This window comes from Pan paniscus, chromosome 4, assembly GCF_029289425.2.
Source record: "Pan paniscus chromosome 4, NHGRI_mPanPan1-v2.0_pri, whole genome shotgun sequence".
Lineage (NCBI taxonomy): Eukaryota > Metazoa > Chordata > Mammalia > Primates > Hominidae > Pan > Pan paniscus.
In genome coordinates this window covers 69,567,120-69,582,788 of record NC_073253.2, presented here as the reverse complement: position 1 = coordinate 69,582,788, position 15,669 = coordinate 69,567,120, and the positions used below count along the sequence as shown (strand labels likewise).

General features: G+C 36.7%; 2 protein-coding genes across 8 annotated transcripts in view; both read right to left on the bottom strand.

Annotated features, from left to right (window-relative positions):
* Window positions 1-4,578, bottom strand: part of TTC33 (tetratricopeptide repeat domain 33) — a 47,276-nt gene extending 42,698 nt beyond the window's left edge. Inside the window, exon 1 of one of the 2 annotated variants that reach the window (XM_003810971.4) lies at window positions 1,411-4,578. The gene's annotated coding sequence lies outside the window, so the exon portion shown is untranslated. Of the gene's footprint in view, window positions 1-1,283 lie in introns of both variants that reach the window. The other variant, XM_063604487.1, reaches the window with a different exon arrangement.
* An 847-nt stretch (window positions 4,579-5,425) lies between these two features.
* The window catches only part of PRKAA1 (protein kinase AMP-activated catalytic subunit alpha 1), a 43,769-nt gene continuing 33,525 nt past the window's right edge, over window positions 5,426-15,669 (bottom strand). For 5 of the 6 annotated variants that reach the window (XM_003810970.5, XM_003810969.6, XM_055112419.1 and 2 more), the window contains 5 exons: window positions 15,022-15,109; window positions 13,071-13,295; window positions 10,356-10,842; window positions 10,118-10,244; window positions 5,426-8,627 (listed from right to left, as the gene is read on the bottom strand). In XM_003810970.5, the coding sequence (XP_003811018.2) occupies window positions 8,383-8,627; window positions 10,118-10,244; window positions 10,356-10,842; window positions 13,071-13,295; window positions 15,022-15,109 (1,172 nt within the window). In that variant the 3' untranslated portion in view covers window positions 5,426-8,382. Of the gene's footprint in view, window positions 8,628-10,117; window positions 10,245-10,355; window positions 10,843-13,070; window positions 13,296-14,473; window positions 14,544-15,021; window positions 15,110-15,669 lie in introns of those variants that run through there. The other variant, XM_057302304.2, reaches the window with a different exon arrangement.

Sequence of the window (15,669 nt, the reverse complement as noted above, 5' to 3'; positions counted from 1 at the left end):
CACATTTCTCCAGCAAACAGCGGCTAGTCATCTGCTCAAAGTAAAAGGAAAATAACAGATCTGAGTTCTTGAGAAAAAGGGAAAAGACTAAAATAGTCACTGTGGAGATAAGGAAAAGCAACAAAGGAAAAATAGAGATACCAAACAGTAGTATCAAGGGCCCACTACGGTGTAAAAGCATGAATCTGTTATCAAGGCCATTAGCAAAGTTTTATATTTTCTTCAAAAGTGTCTGGAAACCACAGAGTACAGTCAATTTCATACACGATATGTGCTACAAGAGAGTAAACAAAGCATGCCATGACATCAGAGAAGAGACACTTGAGGCTTTCTGGAGGACTTAAGCTTTGAAGAAAACTTAGCCAGGCTTAAAAAGGTATGTGAATCCTAGAGCATGCAAAGCACTTTCTGCATTAGAAAATTTAACATTCCCAGTTGTTTCAGATATCTTAAGCCGTACGAGTTTATTGTTCCTCTATGACTATCTGAACATGAAATTAAAACTTCTTACGAAGGAGGCTTTCCTGAGTCTAGTTAGAAGCACGAGGCGCCAACATCCTAGACTTAACATTTTTTTACCAGAGTAAGAAACCATGAGAGTAAACCACAATCCACACCGGTTTCATGTTAAACTCATGAAACCAGACAAAGTCAACCTTTTATACAGGATTATATTTCAGGAATGGCATAACGATTCTAAACAACGACGCTGTATTCTAAATTCCTGTACTGTTACAAAGATCCCTATAGTAGGCGCTCAACAACTGTCGACGGCTTCACATTTACCCAGCCGCCAGAGAGGGCTTGTCTTGAGTGTGTCTGAGGATGCAGCACCCAAAGGGAAAAACCACTACATGAACAAGATCAGGAAATCACAACAGCATCCTTCTGGGTAAAAGGAGGTATTCAGAGGTGAGGAATCCAAGAAACGATTTACCCAAAAACGCCACCGCAAGAGAAAAACCAGTATTAGTGACTTTCCCTTCATCGGTCAACAATAATAAAAACGCTCAGAAAGGCTGCCCCGGACGACACCTGCGCGTTCACGGACCGCCCCGGGCCGCAGACACCTCTCCAGCGGGGGGCGGCCGGCTCGTCCCGCCCGTCCCACCGCTCAGGGAAGGTTGCGGCCGCGCAGCTCCGCGAAGGTGCCACGGCGGGCCCGACCCTCAGACTCGCTTGTCCCTGGAGACCAACCCTAGCGACCAGGCTCTGCCGGATCCCGTCGGGTTTCAACTCCTGTTCCGAAGGTCCTTTCTCCCCTAATCACAACACCCACTCGCCTGTTTTTCCTCTTCCTCAGCTTCCACCGCCGACCGGGCAGCCCCAGTTACCCGATAACGGCTCCCAAGGCCCCGTGTTTACATTCTTTCCCACTGGAAGCAGAAATTATCACGCCCAAATTCCTACCTGCCTTCCCTGGATTCCTGGTTTCCTAAGAAACGGGTTTGGCCCACCCCTGGGCGTTCGAACAGTCCACAGAAGCGGGCAAAGGAAAGACGACTCAGTCTTTCCCCTCCGCCAATCTCTTCTCCGGGACCACAAATCCCAGAAGTCACCGCGGCCGCCCCCACTGCATGACCTTCTGGGATTTGTAGTAGTCAGGGCCACGCGGCTGGGCGCGCCCTCTAGCAGCAGCCCTGAGTGACCGCAGCGCACGAGCGCGGGAAAATGAGGCTGCGCGGGCTGAAGAGCGCACCGAGAGGAGCCGCCCCCGCGGTACCGCGCAGCCTCGCGTCCCGTCAGTGGGGAACAAGGTGAGGGGAAAACTTATTTTACGGGATTCAAAGGATTAGGATATGCTCCTTCCCCGAAGGGGTTAACAGCCTAGCTGATGAGGTCGGCCAGACGCAGAGAACAGAGAGGCAAAATTCGGTTATAAAGGGCTCGAGGCGGCCGGGCGGGGAGGCTAGTCAGGGAGGCTCGAGGCTGAACTGCAGGCTTCACGTTAAAGTTACAAGTGAGTTGGACCCAGAAGGCAGAATTACAGCCTGAACGTAGCTGTGCATCATGTCTTGAAAATAAACGAGCACATGTAATAAAGGTAATCAAGATTGTTAATTTATCCAACTCTCCTGCCCAAAAGACTCATTTTTGGAAGTCATACTTTCTCAGCCTCAGCACCATTAACATTTCAAACTGGATAATGCTTTGTTGGGGGACGGGGTGTTCTGTGCATTGTAGGGTGCTTAGCAGCATCTCTGGTCTCTGTCCACGGGATGTCACCACCAGTCGATTGTGACAGCCAATGGTTTCCCCAGTGAAATTTCCCCTGGAAGAAAAACCATCCCTCCCACCCTGCCCCGCTGAGAACCACTGATGTCGACCAACGATTGTCCTGAGGGTCACTGACACCCTTTCAAAGCCAAAATTATTTTCATACTAATATGAAGACGTGATTTGCCCTTTGCACAATGCTGACGTTTGCACTGATGGTGGAAAAGCAATGGTAGGTCAAGGTGCTGGCCCCTCCACAGGAATTACAGTAATGACACCAAACCGTACTGGAGCTCTTCACCACCACACGCTCACAGTAAGAAAAATGGGCCGGGCGCGGTGGTTCACGCCTGTAATCTTAGCACTTTGGGAGGTCAGGAGTTCGAGACCAGCCTGGCCAACATGGCGAAACCCCATCTCTACCAAAAATACAAAAATTAGCCAGGCCTGGCGGCACGCACCTGAATCCCAACTACTCGGGAGGCTGGGGTGGGAGGATCCCTTGAGCCTGGGAGGTCGAGGCTGCAGTGAGCCGACGTCATGCCACTGCATTCCAGCCTGGATGACAGAGCAAGGCACGGTCTCAAAAAAAAAAAAAAAAAAATGGAAAAATGAACGCTGTCACCAGAGAATATCCCTGATGAAGTTGTAAAAGTTACTTTATTATAACCACTCCGACACTTAATATTCTTTGTAAAAACTTGGAAGTCCTCACAAAGTACTTCTGCTGCATATTGAAGTATGATGTATCAAAGAAGAGCTATTGTGAGATGGCATTATAAACTGAAGTAAATACTTTTTTTTCCTGGAACACAAATTTTACTAAGATGAGTGACAAACCGGTTATTCGGACTTGGGTATTTGACAAACCTTTCTTGAAAATGAACAAAGGGAATCTGTAACTTCAAGAAAAACAAGGAAAGGGAAAGGGGAAGGGGAAAGGAAAGGAAAAAAGAGAAATAGGGAGGGAGGGAGGAAAGAAAAAAAAATTGAGTTTGTTGCCAATGATAAAATTCAAGATTTGAGGCAAAAAAAAATATGATTTTGGAAAAATGGTATTCACCATAATGATCTTGGCAGCTTCCCAGTATCTCCAGAATTTTCTGATATAAGTGATTATCAGTTGTGACTTTTATTTACATCGTTTGCTTAAATACATCAATATTTGTGCAGGCTGCATAAGTGAACCAGTAGTATTTGAAAACGATCAATGCATGACTGCGGTAGCCAGCCTCCAAGATGGCATTCACTCCTGGCATTCACATCCTTATGCACTGCCTTCCTATATTGTACCACGGTTGGTCTGTGTTACCTACAGAAGAGGGCAGAAGTGACCGTTTATCACTTCCGATATTAATTATGAAAGACACTAAGGTGGTGGCAATGTTTCTTAATCTGCCTAGAGGTTTACATGGTCATGTTTCCTGTGTACCTGAAATACTGAAAACCAAATACTCATTTGTGAAAAGCCAAATACTCATTTGTGCACTTTTCTGTATATATGTCTATGAAAGTCTTAAATAAGAAAACATGTACCTCCCTAACAAGACATGCAGAGGGAAGATTTATCTTATGGTCACATTCATAGTGTCATTAGTTCATAGTAGCCAATAAGAAGGAATAGAGGTTGCAGAGTGAGTAAATGGTACTTGAAGCTGTGCCCCCTACCTAGGGGTCTTTGCTAAATCTCTCAAGTAACCTAACCCTGATCTCCTCTACTGTGTTTAAGGGTAGCTCCCACTAAGTTTTTATACTTCACCCACTACTTCTCTACTAACTCTGACTGGTCTATGATCTTGATTCACCTAATATATTTAATATATGTCTTATGCTGTCTTTTTAAGACAACATGATCATTTTCCAAAATCCTTTAAATTTATCATAATTTATTGGCATTTACAGTAAATAGAAGTTTATTTACAATAAATAAAAGAGTTCAAAAATTCTGATTTTTCAAACAAGAATTTCTTGGACAATTCTTGTACAGCCAAGGTAAATACCTACAGCAATTTATACATTCCCTAAAAAAACCTTATATACTACTCATAACACTCTTTAGCAGTTTTCTTTTGTTGTTTTAAAGATAACAGAGTGTCAACAATCTAGCACAAGCCCCTGCCTAATCATGTCATATGGATACAATATTTAATATTAATTGAATTCTAACAGTAGTAGGATTCTAACCAAATCAAGTGTTAGCAACTGATAAATGGTAGTTGCTTTGGCTTTTATTGTATCTATCATGTTTTATTCAAGTGGTTGGTTTTTAGATGAAATCAAGACTCATGTAGTCGAGATAAAAATCACAATGTTTGACAATTTAAATGTGGCCAGGCACTATATTTTATATTTCTAGGTACTTTTTTTGTTGTTGTTTTGGTGGGGTTTTTTTTGAGACAGAGTCTCACTCTGTTGCCCAGACTGGTAGTTCAGTGGCATGTTCTCGGCTCATTGCAACCTCCACCTCCCAGGCTCAAGCGATTCTCGTGCCTCAGCATCCCGAGTAGGTGGGACTACAGGTGCCCGCCACCACGCCCAGCTAATTTTTGTGTTTTTAGTAGAGACGGGGTTTCACCATGTTGGCAGGCTGGTCTTGAACTCCTGACCTCAGGTGATCCACCCACCTCAGCCTCCCACAGGGCTAGGATTACAGGTGTGAGCCACCGCACCTAGCCGGTACATTGTTAGAAAGAAAGGTGCACAGATACTTAGCTTTTTTTTTTTCCACTGAGTTTTCCCAGAGGTTAAAAAACATAAGTACATTGTAACAGATGATAAATGGAGTTTTTCTTTATTATATCATATTTCTAAATCAAGGAAGCTGAAATTATATACTTAAATATACTCTGGTCAAAATATACATGAACCACAAATATTAACTTCTACCTACCAACAATTTACAGTTATGTTGTATGTGGAATTTCATTCTTGTCAGAACTCACAATGGAAATAAAATTTCTATTATGGGTGAGAAGATGAGGGAAAGAATTAAGGGGAAAAAATTTGGACAGCACACACTTTTCTTTCATTCCAAAGGTGCCAGTCAGAACACAGATGCATGGAGTTCCACATCTAGCCCCAGGCTACCAAGCATTAATTCAATGTGAATGGTGTCACTACAACATCAAAAAGAGCAGTGCTAGGCAGAGGATTTTGTATAAAATCATCTAAAACTCTGAAAAACTACAAAAGCATCTCAAGAAAAAAATTAGGTAAAAGCAATGGAGTTTATTTCAGTGAAATTATTTTAAATTAGATATGATATATTAAGCTCCCATATGCCCCAACCTGGTAGAAAAGTTCCTCTCAGTGAGAAATCATTTATTTTAATGGCAAAATTTTTACACATCAGTAAAATCTGTTATATTTAAAACTATGTATACAGTACATTTCTGGCAAAAAACCTTATACATCTTTCAGTTGTCAAGACAAAGTAAAAATATGGTTGCATAAAGTCACAAAAAATATAAACTGCTGAAAAGATAATAAAAAAAGATTAAAAATCATTTGCATTGCCTCCCTTACCTCTTCAATATTAGTAACAATTTGCAAACAACAAAAAAATTGTGAAAATTCTGTTGCAACCTTGACACACTTAACCAAAGGTTGTCATTTCAAATATCCTAGCTTAAAAAAGAATTTACTGCAATTGTCTGTGCATTTATCATACTATTTATAGAAGTGCAATATTTAAATATTTTCAAAATAAAACACAGTAACTAAAATGAATCACAATAACTTATAAGAGAAGCAAAGTTTACAAAATTAACAATTTTTAAAAGGTCCTATTTAATTGGTTCCTCCTTTTCTTCCCCCCTCCCCACAACAGCGTATATAGCGCCATTACTTAATTCTATATACAAATTTGTAACTTTAAAAATACAGTCTTCTGTTAACATCAGGAACATTATGCTGCATTTAGAGACCCTAAGTAAAATTAGAATCCCCTAAAGAGAGGGCCACATAAAAAGTAAATATAGTTTTGAACTCATATTTAAATGGAACTTCTATTACTTTGTACAGCTTTCAAATTAGAAGTTGAATAGAACAAGCCCTGGACAAAAAGCAGCAAGATTTTTCTTTTGAATTCAGTGCATGATTCTAGAAGTGCTTGAGTCAAATCTACTAGAGTCACCATTTATGCAAGCTATCATGACATTTGAGTTCATTATCATCTGGTTACATAAGTGCTCACTGTATTTGCCAAAAATAATCCTAAAATATGATTCTTAAAATAGAAAAAATATAGCTCTGTTGCAATGGGAAAATGATTAATACAAAAAAATCAATTTCTTAAAGTTAACATAAGGCAAATATAAATGATACAATATTATCATACACGATACCAATTTTATCTGAGGTGACTAAATCTTCATTTACATCTATTGTGTGATGCAATTAAGAATGACAAAAAGAAAATATCAATGTAAATCAGAAATCTTAGGAAAATCCAGTATCTTTAAAAAGTAATTTAAGCCCAAAACAAACGTGACCACTTATTAATAGAATTGATTTGTTCCATATTTTATCAAAATAATAATAATGTTATATCCAACTAAAGAGTTATAACCAAGTGTCATATGTAAACTTTAATTGGATCCTAGTTTGAAATAATCAGCTATAAAGAAATTTGGAGTTAACTTCAGAAATTTAAATATGGCTTGATTAGATGATATTGGGGAATTATTACTTTTACAATGGTATTACGGATTTTTAGGAGAATGTCATTATCTGTAGGAGATACTTGAAGTATTTTCACGGTGATAAGTATGTCTGTAACATCCAAATGGTTCAGGGGGAAAAAAGCATATATACATACACACACAAACACATATATGCATATATATGCATAACTAGCTGTATCTATACATATATAGGTATAGAGAAAACAAATGACAAAACATTAACAACTGCTGAATCTAAATGGTAGATATACATGTGCTTACCAAACAGTTTTTCAATTTTTCTGTTTTTAAAAATGTTCATAATAAAATTTGGGGGGGAAGTCATATCAGAGCACTTAAAGTTTGTAAGAGATAGTTTTCTATGCACTGAATCAATTTAAAAGATACATAATCAAATAAGTAGCAATGTGTGCATATACTCAATAATGACTGACATGATGGGCCAGAGGAATTTGTGAAATTGGCAAAAATAATATGATTTATCTACAGTATATGCAACTCAGCTCTTGTAACAAAAAGAACATTTTGTGTACAGAATATTGTGGGAATATTTTAAGACTAAAATTAGTGCTAGAGTATCTGAATATATAAATTCTGTGTTTTTGGACTTGTAAAGCTAAAATGAAATTTAAATTAGGTCTGATATCTGATATGACTTACCATACACTACAGAATTTTAAAAGGGGGATATGGAGGCCGGGTGCAGTGGCTCACGCCTGTAATCCCACCACTTTGGGAAGCTGAGGTGGTGGATCACGCGGTCAGGAGTTCGAGACCAGCCTGGGCAACATAGTGAAACCCCATCTATACTAAAAATACGAAAAATTAGCCGGGTGTGGTGGCACACGCCTGTAGTTCCAGCTACTCAGGAAGCTGAGGCGGGAGAATCACTTGAACCCGGGAGGCGGAGGTTGCAGTGAGCCGAGACCACGCCATTGCACTCCAGCCTGGGTGACAAAGTGACACTGTCTCAAAAAAACAAAGAGGGAGGGATATGGAAGAAGTTATCCAGACTGTTACTACTGCTGGAAGATACTAGCTATTTATGAAGTTAAGGAGCCCAGAAAACAAAATCACCTATAAAGGTCTTGGGAATTCTAGGCAAATATTTATTGAATAAATTTATAACACATAATATATAACACGTAATAATATATGAAGGCCTTTATGTAAATTAATATTTCAAAGCCCTGTGTACACTAAATATAAAATAGCCAAAAATCAAGTAAGCCTGAGACCTATAATTCACTGTGTATATTATGCTATATACATACTGCACAATGAACAACAAAATGATCTTAATTCATTTCTGCATATTAGGCCTTTAAATATAAATCATGTTCCAATCCCTGTGCAAATTGCATTCCAAAACGCCAGCCCTCGGTTATAATTATGTATAACTTGATTAGAAATGGAAGCATTTGGCTGTGACTTATTATGCATGCTTATTGCTGCAAAAGAAATAAGCAAAGTTTTCTGTTTATTGTGCAAGAATTTTAATTAGATTTGCACACATCTCAAAAAATTCTATTGTGTGACTTCCAGGTCTTGGAGTTAGGTCAACAGGAGAAGAGTCAAGTGAGGTCACAGATGAGGTAAGAGAAACTTCTGAGGATTTTCCTTGAGCCTCAGCATCTGAATCACTCCTTTGGCAAGATCGATAGTTGCTAACTGATCCCGATCTCTGTGGAGTAGCAGTCCCTGATTTGGCTTCTGTAATTTCATCTGGGTAAAAAGAATTTCAATTTATTATAGTCTATGACCTTCTCCCAAAAATTTTTGTAACAGTATTGAATTTGCTTCTTTAAGTGGGGCTGCTGGCCAGCTATCAAGAGCACGCTTATTCTAAATACCTTCTAAAACAGTCAATGAGCCTGTATTAAACTATTCATCTTTTTTACATACAGCATGTATTCTCAAGATAGCTAACCAAAGTTGGGTACAGTATAGCTACTCATCAGTTGCAATCCAAGGTTAAGAGCCCAGTAAACCAACAATCTAGGGATTAATAAATATTATTCTATAGCAATAAAAAGTAATCCCTCTATATTAAAATCATAGAATCGATGCACTTAAAATTTGGAGGGTATACTGGAAACCATCTCATCCAGCCCCTCACTTTAATGATAAGAAAACAAACCCAGAGAAATGACTTGCCCAAGGTAACAAATGAACAGAAAGGTAAGTCTAGAACCCAACTCTCCTAAGTCTCAGCTCAGTGCTTTTTACTTTCCACTTTCCCTTCATATTTCATTTAGTATTTCATAAAAGAGCAACAATTCCAATGAATAAAAATCGAAGAAAAACTAAGGTTGGGAACACAATACAAAAACAAAATGGGCATTCAATTGGTATACCCCAGTACTAGTAAATCTAAGGTTGCAAATTTGATCCAAATACAAGAAAAATAAAACTCATTCCGTATTTCAGACTGCATTAGTATATGTTAGCAGATACATACTATATGGACCTAAAGATAACCAGACAAACTGGTTTGGCCAACATATCATGGCTCAAACCTGTGTCTTTCTGCTACTATGTGTGTACTATCTTTGAGTTTATAAAGAAGAAAAAAATTCAAAGGTGAACCTCATCTAATAATTCTATGCAACCTTCCATAAGCAAAGGTGATACTATATATATTTTTTTAATATTTTGTAAAGACAGAGTCTCAGTATGTTGCTAAGGCTGGTCTCAAATTCCTGGGCTCAAGCCATCCTCCCACCTCAGCCTCCCAAAGTGCTGGGCTGTTTACAGGTGTAAGCCACCACACCTGCACTCAACAGCGTAGCTTAATGCAATTGAATTGGCCAATGAAGAACTGCCATAACTTCATTCTTAACTGAAAACTTATTTAATAATAAATAAAAGCTTACAGAAGAGTCAATATTTATTTCTAAATAAAACATTGTCTCTTATCAAAATGAACTACACCAAAAAAACAAATGCAGCAGAAAACTATCACCTTAGGATCAGACTACACCTGGCTTTAAGGATTTTACAAGATGATAATCTTAAAAGGACAATATGCTATAAGATTACAAGAAAAATAAGATTCATAAATGTTAATATTGCAAAGGCACAAGAAATCACATTTTTTATTCCTTTGCAGTTGAATTACTAGGAACAAGTCAAGAAGCCTCAAAAGAATCAAGGCGTAAAATACCAAGTTAGTAACAAGGTCTAATCTATGTTGTTTTGTGTGATGTACATACCATCAATACTACGGAAATCCAGTAGATAAGTTCTACTATCCACTTGGTATAACTGTAGACTCATTTTGGAGTAAGTGCTTGTCACAGGATTCTTCCTTCGTACACGCAAATAATATGGGTTTACAACCTAGCACATGGTATAACAAAAACCAAGTCAAAAGTAATTCTTCTATAAAACATTTTATAGACTATGGGTTTGCCAAATATGCTAATAATCAAAATGTTATTTCTTTCTTACCTTCCATTCATAATCCAATTGTTTGATTGCTCTACATACTTCTGCCATAATATCATTTGGTCGACTTTGACTTCTAATTCCTAAATGCCATTTTGCTTTCCTTACACCTTGGTGTTTGGATTTCTGTGGATTTAATTCATCAAGGGTATGGCGTGCCCTTGGTGTTTCAGCAACCAAGAATGGTACTCTTTCAGGATGGGGCCGAGTCAGGTGATGATCATCAAGAAAAGAATCAGGTGGGCTTGTCGCCAAATAGAAATCTTTGGCTTCATTCATTATTCTCCTGTTATCTATTATGAGATGGTAGGCAACTGCCAAAGGATCCTGGTGATTTCTGTTGTAAAGACAGCTGAGAACTTCCTCTTCTGAGCACTCAAACTTTTCACATACTTCTTTTAAGGCTTCATCATCAATCATGGTTGAACTACATGATGGATCCTCAGGAAAGAGATATTTTGGAAGGTCCTGTTTAAACCATTCATGTTCCCTGAGAGAAAAATGGCAGGATCAGGAGAAGGACTTTGAATAGAGCTGAGACTGAAAGTAACAGTTTAGGGAATTTAGAATATGACTTAATTTATATTTATATTCATACTGTATTATTGTCACTTTTTGCACTGAAATTTTCCTCTTCTAGCTCGCACTTCATTGTGTATGTTGAAGGAAATGCTCCAATTTCCCTCCAGTTTTAAGAGGGAGAATGTATTGACACAGCAATGGGGGGAAAAAGTTATGGGACAAATGACAGCAACAAACAATGAAAAGAACAGCTTATTTCCAGCTTAGAAAGAGAACATATTAGGTAGCTTCATTATAATACTCTTTTGATATAATGTTAAGTGAAGATAATATAACAACAAGAAAAATAGTAGACAACTATTGAGTACTTACTATGTGCTAAGTTTTATGCTAAACACTTCATATACACTATCTCCCCTCATCATCGAAACAATTATATGAAGACAATATCTCTTTGTTTTAAATGAAGGAATTGAGGTTAAAAAAAAACATCAAGGAACATGCTCAAGGTCACAAAGACAGTAAGTGACAGAACCAGGATTATGACCCAGTTCTGTGTGACTGGAAAGGCCATGCCCTGAATGATTTCCTATTCTAATTCCCTAACTTCGTATATTTAAGAATATGTTTGACCTGAACTATGTCACTTTGCTAAAACTAAATAAAATCCAGAGAGGAAAAAAAAAAACAAGAAAAGAACAATGGTTATCTTCTGGGTCATGGGATTAAAGATAATTTTTTATTCTCTTCTCTATTGTTGGTGTTTTTCTAAGTTTTTTCAATTGTCATGTATTATATTTTAATTGGAAGAAAATAGGTAAAATACAAACAAAAACATTTCTTACCTAGATATCTTAAAATATAAATTTTAGAGAATGATTTGTCCTTTCCCTTTGGTGATAAAATCATGCCGTGTCATTCATGGTCTCTTTTTTAGCTAGTCTAAAACGTGTAGTAAGTGGAAAGTAATCAAGCTTCAAGTTCCACATATAATCTTTCCTTCTTCTTCATTATACTAATGCTTTCGTATTTACTATTCCTAGATCCATATCTGATTTCTTTCTTCCTTCTCAGATAAATGTGCAGTCTAGCCATTAGAAGACCAAAAGGACCAAAATTTCCACAGGGGGTAAAAAAAAGAAACAAGGCTTGCAATAAAATTGTTTAAGTCTTCATCAGAAATGGCTCACTCAGATTTGAGAAGAAAATTTGTCATCATCATTTTTGTCTTATTTAAACTATTAGGTTGAACCAGATGAAACTGGTTATACTGACTTTTACCTACAAAACAGGAATTTTGCATGTAATTCAATGTATACTACCAGGAAAAACATGTCAATTAAATCTCATTCCTTGGGATTAAAAAAAGAAAAAAAATACAATAATTCATGAGATAAGAAATAAAATAGCCACCCACAAATTTACTACTGAAAAGTATTAATCCTAACGCCAGGCATACTGGCTCACACCTGTAATCCCAACACTGGGAGGGAAAGGCACAAGGATCACTTGAGGCCAGGAGTTCAAGACCAGCCTGGGCAAAAATAGCAAGACCCTGTCACTACAAACAAAAACAAAAAGCAAAACAATAACAACAAAAAACAGCCAGGCATGAGGGTGGATGCCTGTAGTCTCAACTACTAGGGAGGCTAAAGTGGGAGGATCACTTGACCCAGGAGTTACTGGCTACAGTGAGCTATGATCACACCACTGCACTCCAGGCTGGGTGTCAGAGCAAAACCTTGTCTCAAAAAAAATAAATAAATAAAAATAAAAGATATACATATATATGGGGCCTCGCTATGTTACCCAGGCTGGTCTCAAACTCCTGAGCTCACATGATCCTCTTTCCTCAGCTTCCCAAAGTGCTGGAATTACAGGTGTGAGCCACAGCACCAGTCTTTCATTAGCTTTTTTGTTAATTTAAAAAGTAATATGATGTTCACTGTAAAAATTTCAAAACAAAGATGTGTAAGTAAAAAGTGAAAGCCCTCCCTCTTACTAATCTTACTTCCCTAAGGTAACCAGTTTACTATGTATTTCTAATAACAAAATAAAATAAATGTGTCTATACACTCTATTTTTTTCACATAAAAACAGGATTACACTGTATATTCTGTTCTGCAACTTTTTTTTTTCACATAACTTTTATCATGGATACTATCAGATCTGATAACTTCCAAACTGCTTTATTACCTGATATCTTTGATTGTGGCCCTCTTCATGGGATCCACCTGCAGCATATGTTTCAAAAGGCTAATCACAGAAGGATTTAAATATTGAGGGGTATAGAAGATCCCATCACATATCTTCTTAAAAAGAGTTGGCACATGGTCATCATCAAATGGAAGGGTTCCACATAATAAAGCATAGAGAATAACCCCACTGCTCCATATATCTACCTCTGGGCCTGCATACAATCTGTAACAGGAAATAACAATTGGATTAAAGAATCATTTTAACCTAAGATTCAGTTCATCAAAAACTTCAAATATGGATATTTCATAAAGAATTCTTAAGCAGAATATGGTTTTTATAGCCACTACTACATGTTACAACGTTAATTCCATCAGTATTATCTTTGAAAACAAAAGTCAAGAAGTTTTGTAAATTACACACCATGGCTAAAATTCTGTTCTACTATTTACTATGGCCCTGATGGGATCTGACAATAGGCCCAAATCTTGAACAAACATATCACTATTCAATTTAAAACCATTGGTTTTTGTTACAGAGGAGAGATTAAGTGATATTTCATCAACAGAGAATGTTCTTTAGTAATGGACTCTGAGCCCACAATCCCAATAACACAAGACCCCTTACACCAAGGTGAAAGGATCCTGAGGCTGTGAAAGAAAGCCAGGCAAATTGGTTCACAGAGTTTTTAAATCCCGTTTGCAGTGCATTGTAGTCAAGTGCCTTAACTAGTTGCAGACTAGTTAGATCACCCATTCAAAGCCTGGATTCAGGAAAAGGATTTCTTTAAATTTATGTACTGCTGAACTGATCGATAAATATTATTTTGAAAGTAAAAGTTCTCATACACCAAGAGCTTGAAGAAAGACTTTATCCCAACTAGAAAAATTAAATTTCAGTAATAGCCCATTGCATATATGCACAGTTATAACATTTCTTTTTATTTATTTAAATAACAACTTTCCACAGTCTCCATGTCCTGAATTGTTTTATTCCTAAAAGAATTAAGATAGACAACACAATTTTTAAAAAAATTTTTTAAATAATTTTTGACATTAAGTTAATATTAAAACAAAAGATGAAACTTGACAAATCTAAAATTAGGTACTCCTGCCTTACTCACAGCCATATTTTTACACAAATCTCATTTCTTTGAGCAGTCTAGGCCAACAAGCTTATAAAAATAGAAAATACTACAGTATTTCTGCATTGAGTTAATCAAGATGCAAAACATTCACACAAATAAGCATGGTTTGGGTGAAAAGTTATTAAAAGTTCATTATAAATCTAGCAAACTTCAGCTTCTGTTTTCAATTTCAGTAGTATAGTGAAGGACAAAGAGTTATTCTTAAAAATATTAAATTCTCCTGTTTTCCAAACTATTCAAAAAGCAACACTGTACAAATATCTTCATGTTCTCAATGCTGGTAGTTAGTAAATTGAGAGGTTAAAATTCTTATAATATTGCAGTCTCTAAAAGGTTTAAAGAACAAAGATTCAACATAAATGAAGTCTAAAGATTACTTCAGCCCAGTTCCCCAAGACATTTTATCATGAAACATAAAGGTACTACAAAATGCCATCTATGTAAAAAATTAAAGCTACACATTACATGTTTAATTTTTCCTCTAAGTAAATAGTAATCCTTTTCTAACTACTAGATATTTCTGTATTATTCAAGTTTCCAGTGTCTTACCTACTTTTTAAACACCCTAGTTTTAAACTTTCCATTTCTTCCACCTGGGAAAAAAATTAATGTACTCTCTTCTAACAACTTTAATATAATGTTGACTTGTAGTCCTTAACCCTCATTCACGTATAAATGTGGTTAAGAATAAGCCTTATCTTTCTTTCCTTTCATTAGAATTAAATATGACACTATAGACTAACAAAATCTAGGAGAAAAAGACAATTTCAAATGTATTGAGGGAGGCAGGGTATCAAATACTACCTTCCTGAAATTACTTCTGGTGCAGCATAGTTGGGTGAGCCACAACTTGTTCTTAAAAATTCACCATCTGACATCATGTTTGAAAGACCTGAAAGTGCACAAAATCAGCTACTCAAAAGATTTCCCAAAGACAAAAATTAAAATCCCATTAAACAATAAAATTGAGTTTGCATTAAAATGATAAATCATCATTTTGTTATTTGCTTCAACAAAATCCTATGGTCTATTGTAGCCAAATATTCTGCCATTATGCCCTAAAATGTGTAATCTATTTCAACATTTAAAGTTAGTGCACTGTTAGAGTTTAATACAAATATATTAAGCTGTTGGTTATTTTGCTTATTAGAAAAAACTTGCCATGTTTAAGTTTTATTAATACAGAAATCACTAGGGAAAATAATCTATAACAGACGAATAGAAGGATTAAAATTCAAAGTTCCTATTAAGCCTGTTCTGATTCTTTAAAAAAAAAAAAAACAGTAATTTTGAATTTCAAAGTTCCCTCACAGTTTTACTCCAAAAAGAAACTGTTGCTCCCTCAAAAATGCACCCTATAAAAATAATCAACTGAGGAATAAGAAATTCAAATAATTTAGCCAATTACTATTTAAAAAAAAAAAAAAACACCAAAACAACCAGCTCAGGTTT